Source organism: Lepisosteus oculatus, chromosome 7 (genome assembly GCF_040954835.1).
Source record: "Lepisosteus oculatus isolate fLepOcu1 chromosome 7, fLepOcu1.hap2, whole genome shotgun sequence".
Lineage (NCBI taxonomy): Eukaryota > Metazoa > Chordata > Actinopteri > Semionotiformes > Lepisosteidae > Lepisosteus > Lepisosteus oculatus.
In genome coordinates, this window is record NC_090702.1 from 39,178,053 (window position 1) to 39,201,855 (window position 23,803).

General features: G+C 35.2%; 1 protein-coding gene across 2 annotated transcripts in view; it reads right to left on the reverse strand.

Annotated features, from left to right (window-relative positions):
* Window positions 1-23,803, reverse strand: part of grm8a (glutamate receptor, metabotropic 8a) — a 264,876-nt gene that overhangs the window by 61,857 nt on the left and 179,216 nt on the right. For both annotated transcript variants that reach the window (XM_069192489.1, XM_006633388.3), the window contains exon 7: window positions 3,789-3,989. In XM_069192489.1, the coding sequence (XP_069048590.1) occupies window positions 3,789-3,989 (201 nt within the window). The remainder of the gene's footprint in view (window positions 1-3,788; window positions 3,990-23,803) is intronic.

A 23,803-nucleotide genomic window follows, 5' to 3' on the forward strand; every position in this document is an offset into this window, starting at 1 on the left:
GTACAGGAATTGTATAATCAGTCTATCTAGGGACTGATCAGGTCTACAGTATGTGACAAAATTGCTAGGGTTGTGTTAATGCTTAGGGAGGCCATAGCTTTGTAGTGTTGACATCATGACAATGTACTGTATGATGTTTGATTTTGCAAACCTATTGGAATTCTTTTATTTGTATTTGGCTTTACATTTATTAATACTATGTTTAAAATATTTGATTAGAAACATTAGTCTTGGGTGTTTCTTTTATATCAACATGAAGTATAAAGGTTTTGAAAAAAAAATGTAAGAGCCAGATTTCATATCAGTTTATGAAAAATTTGAAAAGAAATGAAGCTTGAAATCTATGTTGAAAGCAGTGAGATGAAGGTGTATAAAATGTATCTAGCTCTTCATCTTTAAAGAGCTGCATTAGAAATGGAATATAAGAAGGCCAAGGGAAATGATCCACCCAGTTATGCAACTGAAAATTTGAAAACTGCACCAATATTTATTTAGATGCTGGACATCCTTCTCCCTAGGATAGCATAGGCCATAACTATAAAATATTGTACACATAGTCAATGCCCATAATTGTTATAGATATTTCCAATTAACAGTGAAAATTCGAATCCCTGTGGGTTTCAGAGAGGGACATGGCTTGCCAATGGTTACGGTTTTAGCAACAGGCTGGAGAGGAATGTTCACAAGAGACAGCATCAGATACACTGGCAAGTTACTTATAGCCTTAAAAAATGTATAATTGAATTTTAGTTAGTTCATGTTTAAGCTTTTGTTTCTGTTCATAAAAAGCTATTGCTTCATATTTATAAAAATATTACTCCATTATAAAGTTCCCTAATGACAACAACGCCCAAGAATAGAATGCTTTGTGAATGTTTAAAATAAGTGGTGAGATAAGTTTGGCTTAACCCACTTGGTAAATGGATAGCCTCCTGGCGATAAGGTAAGAAGGCTTGAACCCCATTTAAATGGGTTGAACCAAAGGACCAAAAGGTAGCTGCAATATGGAGATGGAGCAGAGGTGGGATGCTAGAGAAGAATGTGAAGGAACGACTTTCAGTTTGTTATAGAGCTAATCTTGTAATATTGGTGACTAGTTACAGCTGTGTGGTATTGACTTGCTGTTGTTATGCCACCCGAACTTCGGTTAATAACTTGCATTTGATGAATCACACTACTCAAACTTGGAAATTAATTTGAAAATAAATAAAATATCAAGAACCAGATTTAAAAAAATGTCCATCTCTGCAGAACATAATCAATTCACTTTTTCATTTTTCATTTCAAATTCATTTTTAAACACCACATTTTCAAAATTATTAAATCTGGAGAGACCAGTATCAAAAACTTTTCTGTGCAGTAAATTATTGTTTTACAATAAAGAAATTAAATGGTTACATTAATGTTTCAAAGACAAATACAGAGTTCAGATTCTCCTGCACATTACTTAAAATATAGACAATGAATCAATTCTAAAATCTTAAGTATAGATGCTCAATGGTGCCTTTGAACAGCATGTTTCCAATCAATATCCATAATGACTGATGAGAAGCCTGCAGTGTTGAAAAAGTCATTTTCCCCTACCATAGTTTCACTTCAGTTCTGATAACTTTAGTATAACTAAGTACTCACAGCTAATCTAGGAATTCCAATTAAGTTCTGCTATCCAATATAATCAGACTTGGAGTTTCCTGTTATACTGTGATGTGCTGTCACTGCAGTGCAGCTGAAACTACTAAATTGTTAATGTTGCATTTTTTGAAGGGTTTAAAAAGCATTGTTCTTTCCCCCAGGCTTCTCAGCATAACTTTCTTGAAAATGTGCTTTGCTGGACAATAATTATACTGTACCCAAATTATTTTAAATAATTTAATAAAGTAATAAAATTAATTTTACTAAGAAAATCACCTTCTTGCATGCAGGAACTCGTTAGTTAAATCAGCAAGTGGCCAAAATCCTCCTTTTTTTAGTCTGTATAATTTTCAAAAGCAAGAATAGCAGGGTGCTGATAATATGTCACTGATACAGAGGTGTGATCTGTGAAAACTGACACACAGGTCCAAGTAACATTTCTTGTAATGTTGGCAACACAAATGCTGCTGTGGGGTGAAAATTGAAAATCTAAAATGATTGAAAGTTAATGTTTTTCCTCACTAGCAAGGCAATTTATTTACAGTATGTTTATACAGTATGTTTGTTACAAATTCCAATCGCTAAAGTTTATATGTTCCATTTTTAACTTTAACAGCAGCAGAAAGGTACTGCTGAAAAGGTACTTTTATTTTAACAGATCTTTTAGCAATGGATTACAGAAACTCTAAGTCAAAAAGCATTTTAAAATGATTTGTTATTTGGGTTAATATCCTGTGTTTGTCAAGGGTAAGGCTTCATACCAGTCAGGAGCTACAGTATCAATTAAATAATTGTCAATAACTTGACTCTCACCTTCAAGTGCTGCATGATAAGCTACAGTAAGTACTGTTATACTACTTTTTATTAAACCTATAGCATTCATATGTGAGAAGGTTACATTATAGGTAAAGGTCTCGGTGAGACAAAGAGGACATTTTTCAGAGGTTCAGTCTGAATTAACAATGCTACAGTATATCATTTCAAGAACACAGACTACAGTATGATGTACAGTACCTTCATAAAGTTGAGGTAGTAACAGAAGATCCAAATTATATATTTTGTTTCATTCTCACTTGCAAAATGCTGTGTATTTTACTGGCACAAATTCACATGACTGTTTCCCTATGGTAAAAGTTATTTTCGTGGTCCCTTAACAATGCTTCTCCTGTGTTCATGGTGTGAAGAGAATTCTAGCATGCCAACTCCGATGAGCTCAATACTAAACTGTAACAAATTGTGAAATGTAATTGCATGTAATTGCATGCAGCTGTCCTACTGTGACAGTCATAAGGAATTAAACTTGTTTTTATTCTTGAACTGAGAAGTCTTCAAGAGAACCTGGGGGTGAATGCTTTAGTAAGACACTGTATGTAAACATGTCAGATTCTTTAGAGACAGACACATAAGTGAAGGCCAGGACAATTTGTTTTCAAAGAGAAATCTGAACCCATAACACAATTTCAACTTGAACACTATAGCCAATAATCACTTTATGGGGTTAAATCTTAAAGCTCTCCGTTGATTGTATTCAATACTGTATATACAGTATTGTAGCAATTCTGGGTTCTTGGGGTTTCTGCCCTTGCTGCTCCTGCCCCAGTTTGTCCCCCGCCTCAGGATTAAACCCAGATCTCCAGTGTTGTTCAACAGGGATATTGCCTGCTGACCTAAAGAAGGCCTTTATAACCCAGAGGGCCGCCAAAATCTTTTTTATGTGCAAGGAAGCAGAGGACAGTGCCATCACTGCACTGCAACCGGCTCGTACAACCTGTATGTCGGCCGTTTGTTACAATATGTTACTAATCATGTAGTTGATCCTTCACCCTTATTTGTAAATTCAGTAAAATCAGAATTGTATGTACATTTGAAGTCAAATGTATTTTTCCATACATATATTATTTAAAAAAAGCAATATACAGTTTAATAAATGTCAAAGTAAAACTGTGTATTAAAATTAAAGCAATGAAGTTAGAATGTAATATATTGTATGTAACACAATACACAATATACACCCTCAAAGAAAAAAAAACTGAATATACTGTAGAAAACATTGTAGTGTAATGTTTATTTCAATTAAACAGAATTTGAAGCTACGGTATGTATGCATCAAAACAGTTTTAATTACGCTATAATTATGAGAAACTCTGATGACTTACCATTAAAGTTTACAGCTCTTATATAGCTTAGCAGTTCCTTTCCATCAATGCTGCTCATTCTTGGACAAAGACCAATATATCCTGTGCAAAGCTCCTTATGCATTCTGTGCAATGCATGAGCCATGGCATAAACTGCGTCTATGACAAACTGCACTTTTCCTTCTTGCTCATAGGTGGAATCCCTCCCAATCTTTTCTAATCCTGTGGAAGGAAACAGAGATGTTGTTGATGTTGTTGTATTTTCAAATATAGGAACTGTACATTCATAGGAAACAGTAAAAAAATATCTACAGTACTGTATCTTTCCCCCTGTATGTCTTTTCCCTAATCTGTCTTTAGGGAAATCTGAAATTCTCTCATTTTAGAGTTAGACTTTATTCCATATGTAATTTTTTCGACACACATCAGTGCCCTGAATTCCTATACACCACAGTATGTCTTCATTTTCTTAATATAATTGATGGCAAAGCCCAGGTATAACAGAAATCAAATACATCCTCCATCTTCAGTTGATTCTGAACAGCTGGGGAAGGTGTGTGTTTCTCAATAAATCACCCTGAACATTTCTGTACAAATCGTCCTTCAAGGAACAATATTATTACATGCCATTAGGCCTGTGACATAATTGACCATCAAATTTGATTATAATGGTCTTAAAAAGATAAATGTACTAGAAGAAAATAAAAGGCAAATTCAGTTGCTTCTTATAGCTTGATACTCTGATAACATTGTGGAGTTGTTTCAGTTAGGGTAGAGGTAATACATTGGTTTTCCCAAAAAAAGAAATTAAAAATATAACATTACATTATACCATCAATATTTTGATATAACACTGTTTTGTTTTATATTTTAGCAGGCAGACTGAATAATAACGTTTCACAAAACATCCTACAAAAGAATCCTGTCATAAACTCACATGGGCAAATCCAAGTTAAAATGCCTTTTATATACTGTACAATACAAAACTCCTGGAAAAAAAAACTTTAATCATTTGATTCGTGCCTTTTTTATTTTTAAGTGTTCTGTGTTTTGTTTTTCCCCCGCTTGATGTACTTTCCTTTTTTGATATGGTTTCTTTAGTCTGCTCAAAGCAAGGTCCTTCTTGGAGCTACTGTATGTGAGTGTCCTGCAAATCCTACAATCAGTGAAAGTGCCAGTCTGGAATCAATAGACTCTTGTAAAAGAAATTCACTTTAATTTTAGACCAGTTCCAGGTCTGAGATATTTGTCTCTGAGCTATAAACTTTGTACTCCAAAAACACAAAATACATAGATATACGTTTTCAACTAAATAAGGTCATTGCCCAATCAATCCAGTCCTGCATCTTGCTGGTATTTTTTTAAACAGTTTTACAGCAATTAATCTCACAAGCATATACAGTACATTTCCTGTTGTATCTTTCAAATAATTGTTGTGATGTTTACATGAAAGAAATCCATTTTATTCAAATCAAAATGAGTTCTAGCCCATCCAGAATGATGTACAGTACATGAAATATTACCTTGACCAATTTCACCAATAATGTCACATGGATTCCTCCAGATCTATATTATCTTTGTACATTTTGTAAACAATGCTAAATGTTTCTGTAGCTGAGCATTATACAGTACATCAAACTTGCTGTAAACATACCTTGACACCCAAAAGCACATTCTGACTATGATCCATCCTACTACTCTACAAATAATGCATTTAAGAAAATCCAATTTTTATAGTCTTATTTAATCTTAAATGAGATTAAATATTTAAAGCTCCAGAGATTCGCAGTTCTGAAGAACTCTTTTTTTATTTCAACGTATTGATAGAGCTTCTTGTCCACATCAGTAGGAAGAACTCCCAGACCAAGTTATTGAAAGCCTTGCCTAGCGGTAATAAAGTAATAAAATCTTACATTTATGGTAGCAGTTCTGTCCCAGTTCCACATAATAAAAAAAACTCTAGTTGCAACAGTGTCACCTCATTTGAACAACTATCTAAAAAATCCCTTGGTTACCTTCTCTAGTTCCAGTTGTGTACAAGAATTTCAAGATGCTTTCTGGAGTAGATGACAGTGAAATATAACAATCAAGATTGGGTTGAAGGGGTTCAGTTCGTGCTGTGGTAGATAAGGCAAGCACTACATTGTTTTAACACTATAGACACTGTACTCTTTGGCATGTGTTTTGCAATGTTAAAACATGTGCATAACTGGATGGTCTCTAAAAACTGAATCCTGGATGGTTGAACCAGCAAAGACAATCATCCATCAGTGTGCTATTTTAGTTCTGAGTTACAGACACTAGTTCAAGAACTCTAGCTTGTTCTTGAGTCATGTCACTAGCTGACTGTGACTGGTATTCCTTCAGTTTTAGTGCACACTGGGCAATTGTGGCATGGTTGGGATTAGTCAGCCAGGGTCTCTGTGATGTCCAGCAAATACCAACTCTTATGCATTACAGAGTACTTGCGGGCTTGTAGTGATGTCAGACAGAGACATGTTTTACCTCTATCCAGGTGCTATTTTTTTTGCTCGTTGCTGTGGAGCATACAACTTGTCAAATGATGAATGGCCTTGTAGGTGGGTAAATATTAAAGTATTTTGGAATTTCAAAACTGGTTGGATATCTATATAGTGTACTAATAAAAATATTTTTATAACACAATATTCTGTTTCAAAAACAGAAAAGAAAACATGAGAGAGAAGCCTGTCTTAAAATCTTTTGACAAGTTTTTTCACTGGATTATGAAATCAGGGTATAGTGTTCCTATTCATCGCATTACTTTCTCACTGAATGAGATGACTATTCTCATTTCTCTGGTGTCAGTTGAGCCATTCAATGACTTATCACCAAATCATTAATAATTGATATTACATTTAAAATGTCTGTTTGCATATCAAACTCATTACTGCCAAAAATGTACTTGCATGGCTATATAATGAACACAACAGAACAACTGAACTACAATCATTCAATTTAAAATGACAAAAAATGCCACCGCTCCGCCCTATTCTTGCTGTTTTCTTTCAACATACTTTATATACTTTATAATGTATTACTTCCATTATTTATGTACCCCATTTAAACAGTATTGCAATAATACAGTACATCTTACCACTTAACAAAGGCTACTGTATTTACAATTTCAGTTTGCCTTCAATATTCACATTTTCTGAAGGGTATTTTATAAACATTGGGATCATCATTGTTTGGTAAATAAGCAACACATTTAGAGATTGACATTTAATACTAAACATATTCTTTATCGGTTACATCTAAATATAGAGATATAATCAGAAAAGATTAATTAAATTCACCTTTGCCTAATTTGATTAGGTACAGATTCCATAGTTATAAGACAGAAGAAAAAGAAAGTCTGTGAAATACAAGCCTAAGGAAAACTTTCATATACAGTAAAGGGAGACACAATTGTACCAGCAAACTATAGACCTATCACTCTTAGATCCCCTACTTGTAAAAGTATGGAAATCATAGTTGAACTTAAATTGAAATAATATTTAGAAAACATGGACAATATGGATTTAGAATGTGAAAATACAGTTTAACTAACTTGCTAGAATTGTTTGAAAAGCAATATGAACAGTACAGTACATACTGTAGTACTAGAATATATATTATATTTCTGGAAAACATTTGATAGAGTCACTAATCACAATTTGAAATTAAAAACTAAGGTAATGCAAGCATATGGTTTGAGATTTTGGTTAATGAACAGGAAACCATCTTACCTAGGATGATAACTGCTAATTAACCAGATGCAAACAATGTTGACAGAACTTTATTTTTATTTAATAAAATTGTGTTTTTTGCAAAGACTCTGCCTCAGCCCACAGGTGACCGCACCCCCTGTAGCATCACACTATGTATACTGAGCAGACATTTGAAAAATAAAATGTAACATTGATAAGTGCAACATTACCCAAACTGGTAGCAGAAAGCTATGCACAAAAAAATGACCTGGTTATTTAATATGTGCTGTAGATTTTCCTACAGGTATATCCTGATCAGGAAAACGTGAGGATACAATAAAAAAGGAAAGAGAATGCTGGGTATACAGCAAAAGAGTATAGATTTTAAATCCAAAGACATTATGCCAAAGCTTTACAAAGCACTAGTAAGACCTAATTTTGAATACTGTGTTCAGTATTAAAAACATTGTAAACTCTTTACTGAAAACAAACAGTATCTGAGGTCATGGTTAGTGCAATTGGGTTGACCAGCAACCATCCAGGCATCCAATGGCTAGTGGGCCACTGAAACACCACATTTGAAATGGTATGAAAAAGAACTAAACTATTTACATTGGATTATATTGCTGATTCATATTTATTTATATTCCACATGCATGAACAGTTGATGCATAAATACAACTTAAAGCATAAAATGGACTGGGAGGAAACCCACACAAACACAGAGAGAACATACAAACTCCCATAGTGCCCCAGGTATTGATCTCAGGGCTTCTGCCATGCAAGGTAACAATGCTAACCATTGTGCCACCATGCTGCCCTATTTGTGAACATTTGTTTATGGAAATAAAAGTGCAATAATGTATGCAGTACAAATGTATGTTCCACACATTTAAATCTATACAGTATTTACCTTTACTTTGCATAGAAGTTAGAAAGATACATCTCCTGCAAATAGATTGTTATGATATCTATGTCTGTGTGTACAAATTAGTTCCTCAATAGATTTTCATCAAAAAGATTCAGTATAAATATTTGAACTGCATGAACTTTTCCCCCAACAGCATGTTCTCTTTGTCATTCAAAATGTCTACATTTATCTATCTGTAATAAAAACTAGGCAAAATATTAAGGTAATCAATAGATTATTTGACTTAAAATGTTAAACCAGACTAGAACACTCAGAGGTTCTAAGTGCATCTAAATTGAAATGATGAGTAAAATCACACTGAAGTATAGTAATTTTTATAAGGTTGCTTTTTGCATCATGCACTCCTGCTGTTCCTTTGATAGCTTTCTTCAAAGCAAAAAATGGAACCCACACAGTGAAAGGTATTGGAATTTCTTTAATGAACTGCTGAAATTTCGTAAAAATGTTATACTGAATGTTATATGTGTGTTCTTTATTCTTCCGAATTATTGGTGCTTCTTATATGATAACTGCATTTATTGTAGTACCATGCCATCTGAAAAAGGTAATGTTGCAATTAGAACAAAAAATAATCTGTGAAGTTGCCTGTAATACTGTCATGAAAATATGGCTGACAAGTGACTGGTCTTATATGTATATGTGAATTCATAAGCAATCAATCAAGTAGTGTGGAGTTTTGATATTTAATCTACATTATTGTGTTTCTCTCTGTAGATCATTGAAGGTTTAATATTTGTAGATTTTTAATATGAGTACTTTTCCTGTGGTTTTTTGCCTTTCTTTAACCAATTAATAAAAAAAAACATTTTTCAGTTTGTAAAATATACTGAGCTTGAAGTTAAATTGAACACTCTATTAATTTGTTTTTAAAAATAGAGTAATTTGATTTTTAATATTTATTGAGTAAGTTTTTTTATTGAACCTTCATGACTGACAGTGACAATGTTGTATAAGCACTAAATATCCTCATTAGTGAGACAGTTGATTTGGCATAAGAGATGAGCTTCTTTAACCAGTTTAGCATTAAACCTGGAAAACCTGGATAATCAAGGAAGAAAAGGACACAAAGGAAAAATATGCCTGTTTAGGTGGGTACCTAGGTAAGAAACCCACCTAAACATATAATACTACCCACTGCCAGGTCCGAACTCAAAGGCTAAAAACCTCTGGCATAGAAATTTAGAGTAGGTGCTGTGCCTGTACGTCTTGTAAGTTCAATGTACTGTAGTAGTGTCATCAGATCTCTTAGTCAAAAACCACTCCTAGACCCTTTAAATTTCCTCACTGTCAAGTGGTTAATGTGTAAAGGACCTTGAAGACATGCCATTTAAAACAAAAAAATACAGTGCCTTGCGAAAGTATTCGGCCCCCTTGAACTTTTCAACCTTTTGCCACATTTCAGGCTTCAAACATAAAGATATAAATTTTTTTATTTTATGTGAAGAATCACCAACAAGTGGGACACAATTGTGAAGTGGAACGAAATCTATTGGATTTTTGAAACTTTTTTAACTAATAAAAAAATGAAAAGTGGGGCGTGCAAAATTATTCGGCCCCCTTGCGTTAATACTTTGTAGAGCCACCTTTTGCTGCGATTACAGCTGCAAGTCGCTTGGGGTATGTCTCTATCAGTTTTGCACATTGAGAGACTGAAATTCTTGCCCATTCTTCCTTGCAAAACAGCTCGAGCTCAGTGAGGTTGGATGGAGAGCGTTTGTGAACAGCAGTTTTCAGCTCTTTCCACAGATTCTCGATTGGATTCAGGTCTGGACTTTGACTTGGCCATTCAAACACCTGGATACGTTTATTTGTGAACCATTCCTTTGTAGATTTTGCTGTATGTTTGGGATCATTGTCTTGTTGGAAGAGAAATCTCCGTCCCAGTTTCAGGTCTTTTGCAGACTCCAACAGGTTTTCATCCAGAATGGTCCTGTATTTGGCTGCATCCATCTTCCCCTCAATTTTAACCATCTTCCCTGTCCCTGCTGAAGAAAAGCAGGCCCAAACCATGATGCTGCCACCACCATGTTTGACAGTGGGGATGGTGTGTTGAGGGTGATGAGCTGTGTTGCTTTTACCCCAAACATATCGTTTTGCATTGTGGCCAAAAAGTTCGATTTTGGTTTCATCTGACCAGAGCACCTTCTTCCACATGTTTGGGGTGTCTCCCAGGTGGCTTGTGGCAAACTTTAGACGAGACTTTTTATGGATATCTTTGAGAAATGGCTTTCTTCTTGCCACTCTTCCATAAAGGCCAGATTTGTGCAGTGTAAGACTGATTGTTGTCCTATGGACAGACTCTCCCACCTCAGCTGTAGTTCTCTGCAGTTCATCCAGAGTGATCATGGGCCTCTTGGCTGCATCTCTGATCAGTCTTCTCCTTGTCTGAGCTGAAAGTTTAGAGGGACGGCCAGGTCTTGGTAGATTTGCAGTGGTCTGATACTCCTTCCATTTCAAGATGATCGCTTGCACAGTGCTCCTTGGGATGTTTGAAGCTTGGGAAATCTTTTTGTATCCAAATCCGGCTTTAAACTTCTCCACAACAGTATTACGGACCTGCCTGGTGTGTTCCTTGGTCTTCATGATGCTCTCTGCGCTTTCAACAGAACCTTGAGACTATCACAGAGCAGGTGCATTTATACAGAGACTTGATTACACACAGGTGGATTCTATTTATCACCATCAGTCATTTAGGACAACATTGGATCATTCAGAGATCCTCGCTGAACTTCTGGAGTGAGTTTGCTGCACTGAAAGTAAAGAGGCCGAATAATTTTGCACGCCCCACTTTTCATTTTTTTATTAGTTAAAAAAGTTTCAAAAATCCAATAGATTTCGTTCCACTTCACAATTGTGTCCCACTTGTTGGTGATTCTTCACATAAAATAAAAAATTTATATCTTTATGTTTGAAGCCTGAAATGTGGCAAAAGGTTGAAAAGTTCAAGGGGGCCGAATACTTTCGCAAGGCACTGTATTGTCTTATAAGGAGCATATTTTCTTACAAGATGTTCCTTTAGAGATGCAATAATATACAGTATATATACCTGTTTCACCGGCCAAAGTCGCTTATGAGCCCAAATAAAGATGACATAAAACAGCTGTTCTTGGCTGTTAATTTAAATTTATAAATGCAAAGGGGGGATTTAAAAATCTATTTATTAATTTCTGGCCGTGCATGTAATGAAGCACCCAAAGCACGTTAACACTTAAGACTACATTTTCAACCTCAGGATCTTGAGTGCAGGACTGATTCACTCAGACCTAATTAACCACAAGTCATGACCCAACAAAAAGATTGACATACTGTAGTCAGATTGGCATCACCAAGGATTCACTTCTAAAAAGCACTGATAGCATTCAGCACATGCACCATCTTCATGAGTACTATAAGTGCTGAAATACCCCCAATACATATTCCACAGGAGAGGAATGTCATAAATAGGTTCATTTATTGGTAGGTCTAGGTAAAATAGACACATAACACAGCTGTAAAGAGATAGTTCTCTTTAAATTACAGCTTGAAGCAAAACTAACCAAAATGTAAAAAAAAAATCCAAAATTAATCTTTAAGTTTCTAACTATACTTCTTTGTGAGCTCTCTCATTTAAGTTCAGCCATGCAGCTAAGCTGCTTACAGGCTCAAAACACTATGTCTGTATCAATTACTTATAAATTTCACATATCACTTGTACAGTACATTCCAAAAAACATAAAACCAGGTAGAAAGAAAACAGCATGTAAATAACATCATGCTACTGTACATAACAAGGTCTTCTTGAAAGAAGCATGTGTGGAATGACCTGACCACCAGCTAAGGTGTTGGCAATTCAGTGATTTGGAGGTAAGACTTGTTTCAGTAACCAGGCTTTGACGGCACCCACTGAAAAGCAGTCAGCTACAGTACCTCATCATTCCTTTTCTAACTTGTAAGGAAAGTTCCTTGAATAACTTTCAGCATTTCAACATGAAGAACAGCACCATATCTTGCTGTTTCTATTTTTTCAAGAAGTCTGATGAATGGCTGCACTATTTTGTAAGACTGCCAGGTGGCGCAGTTAATACGTAAAGTACCGCAGCTGTGTGCTCTATGGTTATCAGACAGATCTTATTTTAATAATAAAAATTAAATGTTTATTAACCTACTGTATTAGTGGTTTCTGGCACTAATCATACTGCACAGTACACCTACTCTTAATAAAGATACTGTATTTCACACTACTGTATTGTACATTTTGATTATTAAAATCTATTATACATAATGGCTTTAAACACATTGGCTTTAAAAGCAAATAAAATTACTTTTAAAGAATGATTTCTGTTATGTACCTATACTGTATAAACAGTTTTCTTTAAGGAGCACCACACTTTTGCCACAGCAAGCTGCAATAATAATGACAAAATGTTTTTGATTTATAATATGATGTTTTTATTGTGGTTTTCCGTGATTTTGTATAAGTTTTCATTTTTTTATTGCTGAAATTTTATTTCAGAACACTCTGGGTTAATTTGTTTTCACTTTTTCTGCCAGCAATTATAGCATCATTAATGTTAATTCCTTGTTTTTATACACAGTATGTTATATAACGTTTCTTTGCAGTGTAATGGAAATTAAAACTTCAAATCAAATAAAACCTTCACTTGTAGTTTTTAATTTCACTTGTCTTATTAATGTTTGGCAATTCAGTGTTAGACTTTTCTCCTCTCAGGCAGAAGACCCAGATTCAATTCCCAGGTTCAATATAAACAAGGTATTTGTCTATTTATTTTAGACAATGACATGAAATGAAGCAACCTTTTCACTAACATCTAACGCACAACAATTGCCATTGTCAATCTTCTTTGGGCAGTGAAAAGCTAAATTAAGCTTTCTCAAGTTCACGTTTATTGTTATTTTATTCATACACAGGTACATAACGAAATGCTATTTAGCTAGCTCTCAGATGGTAAGTAGTACAAAAAAACACCAATAAAATTGTATAATAAAGAAAGACAGAGACAACAGGCAATATGCAAAACAACAACAAAAGGTAACAGGTAATGTGCAAAACAAAATCAGTTGTGCAAAATCATACGTCAACAGAATGAAATAAAGTATAGAAAATTATGGGGAGAGAACTTCTTGACATGTGAGGGAGAGGTAGATTTCAGCGCATGTTTGAGTTTTGATGAAGAGAGAAGGCACTGCAAGGGTTCAGATCATGGGTGAGAGAAGCTGGGAGTTTAATAGTTTGATAGTGCGGGGGTAAAAACTGTCTCTGAGTCTGGAAGTCCGGCCTGGTTGTTGCAGTACCGTTTTTCGGATGATAGAGGATCTAACAGTCTGTAGATGGGGTGTGTTTGGTCTTTGATGATGCTTAGAGATTTCCTCAAGCACCATCTGTCATAAATGTCCTGGATGGATAGGAGAGCAACCCCAGTGATGGACTGGGCAGTTTTCAGCTGTAGGACTTTACTTATGTTGTTAAAGACAGACCAATGTAAGAGCAATCCCTTGACCTTCCAACAGCACAAAGTTTATTTCCACACAGAATGGATAATTCAAAGGATCAAAATAAAACCTGCTGAATTGACCACCTGCAGTATATGTTGGTTAGACTAATGTCAATTGCTTTGAAATACTGTCAATAAATAGGTACATTGAATAAAAAAACTTTTCTGCCTTCTTTGTGTATGCTGCTTGCTAGTGTTCATGGAGAAAGTGAACACTGAAGATTTTAATCAGTAATGTGTATTCACTTTTATTCATTAACTTTAAAATTTAATTTTGAAAACAAAATACATATCTATATAAATATCTTTCAACTAACTGAAGTATAATCTAAAATGTATAAAAACAAGTACCTAATATATAAGTAGCATAATAAAAAAATAGCACTACTGAAGAAAATGTACAAATTTATACACCTAAATATGTTAAAAATAAATTTTATAAATGTATTCCTCTAATCCTTTTTTTGGTCATCTGGTATTTCACAAAGACTATTAGGTTATTGAAGTCTATAATTACTGAGCTTTAAAGGAGACTGAACACAAAAGTTAAAACTTCAGTGCTATATTATCATAGTGAAAGCATTGTCCAAAACTGTCTGAGATAAAAAAACAATATTCACATCACTAAATCTAGTGATGGCTAGAACAAATAATTAAGAAATCCATTTTTGACAGTAAAGGCTCATGGGTTTACTACTTTTCTAAACTATTCTGTGCAAATTACAGTATTTCACAAATTGAAGTAACACAGAATTAGTTTTTGGACAGTTTCAATAATTACGAGATTAGGACACATACTGTAGGTGAAACTTGTGTTGTAAAAAGATGCCATTGTCTCTTTGAAGAACCAAAATACAGTACAGTACATCTGCTCTGCTCCAGTATATTGTAAGCAAATTCTTTTGACTTCTGGCAAGAAGTTCAAGCTTGGTCATAAATGGGCTTCACAATAACAATACTATTACAAAGCCACCATAACACTCAATGGCCAGATGGTTAACAGAGCACCTGATTGGTCATCGTCTGTCTCTAATCAAGCTTTTATGGCATGAGATAAAGAAAAAACATGTCAGACATATCCCACACAACTTGGTAGTGCTGGAGATATTCTACATGAAGTAATGAGAATGGTAAATTGTGTCAAAATGATATTCGAATTTTAAAAAGACAGAAAAAAGCAAGCATCTCCTTGAGCTTATCAAAGCCAAATTTGAAATAACATGTAAATTATTTTTTACATCCTCTGTTGATACAATATTGCAATATTGAAATACATACAGATCTTGATGTACAGTATTTATATTGACAAATACTAAATGTGTACCTGAGTATTAATATTGAACTAAATTTTTTTTCAGTAGTTCTGTCAAACTCTAAGGCATAGTAGGTACACTATCATTTAAATTGGTATTATTTATTGAGGCAACCCGCTTAGTAGAATAATACAAAAACCTAACCATGAGGATGAGGCTGTTGGAACCCCTAAAAGAAGGAAGAGAACCCCCATAATAATACCAATGGAGACTTTGTAAATTCTAAAGATTAAAAATAAAATATTAATGAGGATACAGTTAGAATATTGAATGAATAAAGGAATTTTGAAAGGTTCAATGGAAGTAACATTTCTGAGCTACTGTAAGCACTGCGAGTGAAGAATTCTAGATGCAATGCTCTGAAAGAATGTTGTGTGAGCAAGAATGATAAAAGGGTTATTGGAATAAATTATGAAAGAAAGGAGTTGGTTTCAGTGCAGCTTCGTGTCTGGAGGCTGTCTCCAAAGAAGCATCAAAACAGGCAGTAAAAAGCAGATAAAAGAAATTGGAGATACAGTACTTTGAGACACCATGTGGCTGCAAGTCATTTGTTCTGTAGGTAGGTCCCTGGGACATAACCAGGTGAGCTGGGTCACTGGTTGAGAAAATCAGGGGGAAGTCAGGGACTACACTGTACCATGTTGGATGCCATTGTTGAAGGTACAGATGCAGCCATTCAAAATGCGCAGGCGATACTGCATTCTTTTCCGGTGTGCTTTACGCAGTCTACCGCGAGTTACCGGTAAATACCGCTAGTTACCTATAATACCGCAAACAAAATAATAGTATCCGGAATTTCCACAAGGTGGAGCTAATAAAGCTCAACCTCTCATGTTTGAGCTGTCGCCATCAAAGTCTTTAACGAAGATATTACTAATCGTATTAATAATGAATGACCTTGGACAAGCTGTAAACTCAAAATATTGCCCTGGTCCACATTCTTTTTTTCATTGACCGTCTTTGTAAAAGTAACACCACAGCATTTCACAATCACGCATTTGTTTCCAATCATGCAAAGTACAGTGATTCACCATGCCTTTCACATGCTCATAAAAGAGACTGATTTAGGAACATAAACATATTACCGTATGCAAACTGTACTGTGTACAGTATGTATATGTATATTTAATGTCTTAACTGTGCCCGTTTAAGTATTGAATATTTATATGGAATTTTACCACTGAAGGGAAATCTTAGTACCTGAGCATAAAAAGAATAGGAGCATACTGTAACGCGTGTGAAGGCCATAAACTATATTAGTTTTGAAACTTAAACATACAGTATATGGCTGGTCTCAGTACTTTAAAGAAAACATACACACCAGTATTCCATTTCTCCCTAAACATTTTAAGCATCGAAGTCTTTAACTAATGTTTAATGTGATTAAAAGGGAATATAATATGGAATCGCGTATCTAAAGAAATTAATAACGATATAATTATATTCATGTTGCAAAAAAACCGCAACGGACATTAAAAACTCCCTTTCTTTTAACAGAGCGTTCCATAATTTCTAAATACGAAAATTATTTAAACTGCGACACTTATCATTCAACCAGAGCTCAAAGTATCACAAGGATCCTTTAGAGCACGGCAAAGACTGTATTAAAAGAATCGCGTATCTAAAGAAATTAATAAGATATAATTATATTCGTGTACTGCAACAGAGCTGTGTAGGGCTGTTTAACCTCTCTCTTCATGTGACTCTATTCAAAAGCCATTTAGCAAAGAGGGGATGAGAAGAGTGACAAACTAGTATACAGTACTTTAGATCTTTTTTTCTGAACCGGGGAAAATCTGATCATGTTTCTCTATAACAATAATAAAAAACATTGCCACACCCGGACTGTTAAACCAACGCATTAGCACGTCAAAGCCCATTGAGGAGCCGGGCGCAATAACTGTTTTGTCCCTTGATTTATTGATCTGCATTAATTACAGAAATCGAGTTCCTGCTCTTTGCAGACGACCTGGTCCTGCTGTCGCCCACAGAACAGAGGCTGTGGCAGAACCTGGCACTGCTGGAGCAGCACTGTCAGACCTGAGCGCTGACAGTCAATCTTGACAAGACCAGAGTTATGGTTTTCCAGAAAAAAACCCAGACCTCCATTAGTCTTCCTGAAATCGTCGGATTATGAACAAATAAAAGCATCTTATTAAAAAAACATTTCCGTTTGTTTGGGAGCTATATTATGTATTTTTCATATGTAAGATATAATGATGTGTTACCGCTTACACATCGCATGACTTTAAAAGCTAGAAAAACAGGTTTCGATTCACATTATCTGGTGAGCCTTGTTTTGTCAAAGGACAGCACAAAAAAACAGACAATACACAGGGGGGGAGGGCAAGCGAGAGGGAGAGTTTTTTACCCTCTGTCAAAAAAAAACAAATCACCCAGGGCAGAGACTCTGGGGGGATCATTGTGTGGTACAGAACAGAGCTCAGTAAATTCAAACAAGTTCAGCGCTGATTCAGTTTAAAAAAACTGCAACGGACATAAAAACTCCCTTGCTTTTAACAGAGCGTTTCATAATTGCCAACTACGAAATGTATTTAAACTGCGACACTTATCATTCAACCAGAGCTCGAAATATCATAAGGATCCTCTAGAGCACAGCAAAGACTGTATTAAAAGTATATTAGTGACAAACTAGTATACTTTAGATATTTTTTTCTGAACCGGGGAAAATCTAAACATGTTTCTCTACAACGATAATAAAAACATTAATTTAATTCACCTTTATGTGATATCACCTTAAGGACAGCACATACAAGGGTTAATTGCACAATGGACCGCGCAAAGAAATTTAAAATAGTCTTCTTTAGGTGTGAGGGCAGGAGTGGATCACAGAAGGAAAACAAAGAACAGGACAGGTGAGGCGTTTATCCAGAGAGCGAGTGATCAGAAAAAAGAACAGCTGTTACGCCCAGGTTTTACGCTCTCTCTCTAGTGAATGAATAAAAGCATTTTATTAAAAACGCGTTTGCGTTTGTCTGGGTATTTACTTTGTAATCTGTGGTTTACATCTACTGCATTGCTTTGAGATGCCACTTTTAAAGGCGATATGTGAAATAAAGTTTTTTATTATTGTTATAGAGAAACATGATCAGATTTTCCCTGGTTCAGAAAAAAGATGATTAAAATCTGTAATCTTTCCACTTATATGTCATCGGAAAATACAAGAAGTTTCTGCTTTGTGTAAGGATGGTATCAAAAAGTATACGTTGGTGTAACAGTCCGGGCATGGCAAGCTTCTAATGTCAACTCGACTCGACTGGAAGACAATGAACATATTCTAGCCCTAAATGAATTAATAGCAAACATGGTTTACATAAAAGACATTTTTCCAAGAAAGTTTATAATAATCCAATCTATAGTTGAAATCTGAGCCTAAATAAAAAGAAAAAGCATTTTCAGAGAGCAATCACCCTGTGTTTATGTAGAAAAAGCGATTACATTTATGTGCAATCTAATTACTTATTCGTTTAAAACGCTATATAAAATAAAGCTGATTATTAATCTGCTGGACAGAGCGGTGAACATTATTATGGATAAGACAAAGATAACGATCCTGATCATTTTAGAAATCTGTGTACGCTGTAAGGTTTTTACTTCTTAAACTTTTAAAATACACGTTTCGAATAAAAAGAAATCATCTTCCTGGTACAGTATGTATAGCAAACCAGCATGTCTTTTTTCTCCAATCAGAGGGGCTAGACGCTCGGTTAAAAGCAAAGGAGATTGTCTGTTATAGTGGACATAAAAACAAGAGTTCGCTGGCATTATATCCTAGAAGACTCAGATCGGCGCCAGACCAAGAGAATGCCCGCAGCGTAAAAGAAAATGCCTGATGAACTAGGGATTGGACAGTTTCCAAGTGCTTGTACAATCGATGGAAATGTTCAAATAAATGTGCAAAAGAAATAAAATAATCATTTATTTCTTTATCATATTGGCTAGCTAATGTCCTCTCTTTGCTAGTTAATGGCTGTGTTTCTGCGTTGGGTAGCAACGGGTGACTGTTCTCAGGCGGAAGATGTAAACAGCTTAATTTTCGTGTTAAATAATTTTTTAAAATTAAAATTCATTCCATACAGCAATCGCATATTTGGGTACCGTTTCATAAAACTTTCATGCTTAAAATGTTTAGGGAGAAATGGAAGACTGATAATGGAATGGAATTGAATGAATGATAAGTGTCGCAGTTTAAATAATTTTCGTAGTTAGAAATTATGAAACGGTCTGTTAAAAGCAAGGGAGTTTTTATGTCCGTTGCAGTAAAAGAAAATGCCTGACAAAGTAGGGCTTGGACAGATTCCAAGTGCATTTTTGCAATTTACGTTGCATTGTCCATTGTGCTGCTGTAATACAGTTTAAAATAAGTCTAAACTGTATCAGCTTTATTTATGGGTTGCAATTTAGAAAAAGTAAAAAACCACACTCAAAATGCAATTTAGAGCTTTCTGGCAAGAGGACACACCCAAATTAATAATATAACATGCCACTGTTTGTGCATTAACAAAGTTATACTGCTATTTCCTTAGATATGCAATTAAAAAATATATATATTTGAATCCCTGGCGGAACACATTCCAAACTTAAATTCACATGCAGAGTGCTAAAAAAGCACTACAGAAACATTATCAACAGACAATGTACAGCGTGTACTATTCTTGTGTTGCAGTACATGAATATAATTATATCGTTATTAATTTCTTTAGATACGCGATTCCATATTATATTCCCTTTTAATTCAAATTCTAAAAGTATGCTTGTTGACTCCGCTATCTCGTTAATTAAAGACTTCGATGCTTAAAATGTTTAGGGAGAAATGGAATACTGGTGTGTATTTTTTCTTTAAAGTACCGAGACCAGCCATATACTGTATGTTTATGTTCCAAAATTAATATAGTTTATGGCCTTCACACGCGTTGCAGTATGCTCCTATTCTTTTTATGCTCAGCTACTAAGATTTCCCTTCAGTGGTAAAATTCCATATAAATATTCAATACTACAATGGGCACAGTAAAGACGTTTACTATAAATCTTTCTACGACAGACCAACGGACCACGAGTGCCCCTGTCGGTCAACCAATCACGTACCGCGGTACCGCGCTTCATCGTGCGCCACAATGCGCGACACCGTAGCCAATTACCTCCGGTACGTGTCTGTACCGTGCATTTTGAATGGCTGCATCTGTAGGCGGTCATGTCACCACTACTGCCTGGGCCACAACTATGACATTTAAAGAAGCTAGACAGCAGAGTGGGTATTGGAGGTTGTAAACATTGTAAAAGAGGAGCTTTAGCTTTACAGGGACTTAAAGCAGGACATTCAAGTTCTCAATGCTAGGCAGGCTCATCCTGGACAGCATAAGGATGTTAGCAGAGAAAGGGAAGGAAATGAAACATGGAGTACAGTGCTGGGGGCTTAGGCAGATGGTTAGGACACCCTATGAAAAAATAAAAAGAAAGCAAATGATCAAACCCATCAGAGACTGGAAGACAGCTGAAAGAGAGTAATCATGGGTAAAGAGGGCAAGGTAGGGGTCAGCCCCAGGGAGCTGGTTGTGCTAAAACTGCAATGAGGCACAGAATCAGCAGGACAGATCAAGAAAAAAAGGAAGGTAACATGGCTCCGGCGACCACATTGTTTTTTGATAGAAATTCTGTATACAGGATGGACTGGGGAAACTTGCATGGAAAACAATGTGCTTGGAGCAGATTCAATAAAGGATTTGAAGATGGATCCAGCTGTTGGAAATGATGTGAGTGCACTGATGTAGCTGGATAGGGACAGACAGAGGTCAGAGTGGCGAGTAAGACCTCTGGAAAGCTTGCAAAACAGCAGCGGGGGGGTGTTTTGTTTTCTAGTGAAAAAAAGAAAGAATCACATGGTGAGTTCTATCTTTTTTTGCCATATAAATTAGTGTGAATTTATGATAGGCAAATGCTAAATACAACACAAAATGTGCAGTACCAGAAACAGTAGATCCAAACTAGTAAATTAGAAACACGATATTTATACATACAGTTCAGACGTAGGCAGAAGTGGGGGAGATTATGGCTTGACTTACAGTACTTCTGAACATATCTGTACAATCTGAATTTTTCAAGTGTATAAATAAATTTGAAGGCTACTGTATATACTCTATACATTTGTTTGATGTTTTTATGTTAGCCATGTCTTTGATATAATTGGAGCTCAAATAACTTCAAACAGCTTACATCACTTGCTAAAATAGTATTTTAAGTGTTTTTGTACTAGTGAATAGAGGAATGCTGATATTTATATGTACAGTATACAGAGAAGTATTAAAAACACATCAAATGGAAATTGAAACTTTTATTGCATTTATTGCATGTTTAATGCCTCACAGTTCACAGTATTTATCCATGTATGTCATTGATGGAAAATAATTCAAACTGTTTAATAGTTTTTCCCTTCTACTTGCAAATGTAATAATGACAAGCTGCCAATAATGTTGTGCTGGCCAAGACAGACAAAAATGCAAAGATAATCCTATGAACAAATAAACACATACATTATAAAGAAGAATGAAAAATTATATGATATACACTGTATACAGTATGATGTTTATATGAAATGACCCCTTATTCTTATGTAGAAATTTCCTTTTGGGAAAATAAAATATGGTTGCACCATCAAAAAAAAAATCTTTGTGTTTTTATCATTTCCTTTTACTTTGCTCATCCCTGAGAATGTATTCAATTCCTTTTTTCTGTAATAAACACTAACCGCCATCTGGTCACATAAAGTGGATTTTATAATGACACCCTCCTATGTGCCCTTCTAACACTGTCAGCTGCTTTTAATATTTGCGAACAACCAAATCATTAGTAGGGTGGCCGGGACTACTTTAATTTATGCTACCTGTAATTGCAGAGCAAAATGCAGCTTGTGTGATTTGTTGTAAAGGTCTCACTGATGAAGGTGGATGGTAATCCAAAACACAATATTGCTATTTACTGTTTTTATTTTCTGTTACCTCTAAAGTCACTGTAGCTAGTAGCTCCATTATGCTTCTCCAGCTCATTTTTCATAATTTATACCCTCATCTCTATTACACTGTAATTTACAGTATATACTGTATTCCCACAGGCATTGTATTAACGGGAAAAGAACCACTTCTGTCCCAAAGAAAGGCAAACTGGCCTAGATCCTTGTATAACTAACAGTGCTGCAATTATCACAGATTAATAGGTGCTAGGTGAATTGATTATTTAATTTTGATTTGTTACTTGGAAACTCATCCAATGTCTATGTCTATAGTATAATCATCTATACACAACTTTAGATTAAAAAGAATGGGAATTTCTGTTAATTCTGTATCACTTCTTAATATCAATTTGCGATGACAAATGTTAACATAAATAATTGCAACATTTTAATACCAGTAAACTACATCCATCTATTCTCTAACCACTTCCTCCAATCCAAGGCTGCAGGGAGCCAGTCCAAGTTATGGGTGTAAGACAGGGTACGCCCTGGATGGGATGCCAGCCATTACAGGGCAAAGAGACACATGCACACACACACTAGGGTCAATTTTTTTTGCAGAAGCCAATTAAACTACCAGTATGTTTTTGGACTGTGAGAGGAAACTGAAGTGCATAAATGTAACCCACGCAAACATGGGAAAACAAAACTTATCTCACATTCTTTATGTATTTTTTCAGTTATATGCACAGTAAAACGTGACAGAAGAACAGTTTCACCTTGCGCTTTGCTTTGTGCTTCAAATTTGTCATAGCTCGAAACTTTCATTTTTTGTTGAAGTTTGCTGCTGTGAACTTGTACAGTACTTGCGTAAATCAAAAACCCCTTAACCTACATTACACATACTGTAAGAGGAACATGGATACAACCTGGTGGGGAGAGATTTTTCAATTATCTTTTAAGTCTTACGCAATAGCATTTCAGCCCTCAGGGGAAGATCTTCAGAAATGTAACTCAAGAGAAAAACATAATATTGCATAAAACACAGCAAAGCAATGTGCTAAAACTGTGCACTTAAGTAGTCTTTCAGTCTTCAATCAAACTCAGACCTTTTCCTCAAATTGAGAGATGCAGTATGACATTCTTTTCTATGCATGGAGAGGTTACATGACACTAATGGAAGGCACCATAAGCTTCTGGACAACTGCCTTCTGTTATGTTCCAACTGCTGTGAGTTTATTACTTTTTACATGTCGTGTAAATTATGAGTGCCTCTCCCCTCAACCACAATCCATTCCATTTTTGTTTATTTTTCCAAAAATATTCTCAGTCAGGCCTGCAAAGATGCTCTGCTATAATGCTTTAATTTTTTCTGTACTTTTTTGTTACAGCATGAATTAATTGGAATAAATAACAGAAAATAAATCCTTTCTTTACAAAAATATTCATCCATTAAGTCACATTTACAGTACAATAGTACATCTCGCCTTCTGGAGAATGCATGAGGTGGAGAAAGGCTCTACATGATCATTACAGTTTCTATTCCTGAACCTTTGACAATATCAAATAGGTGGTGATTCTCACACTGGAATACAATCACTGAATAACTAAAGAGAAATTAAATAT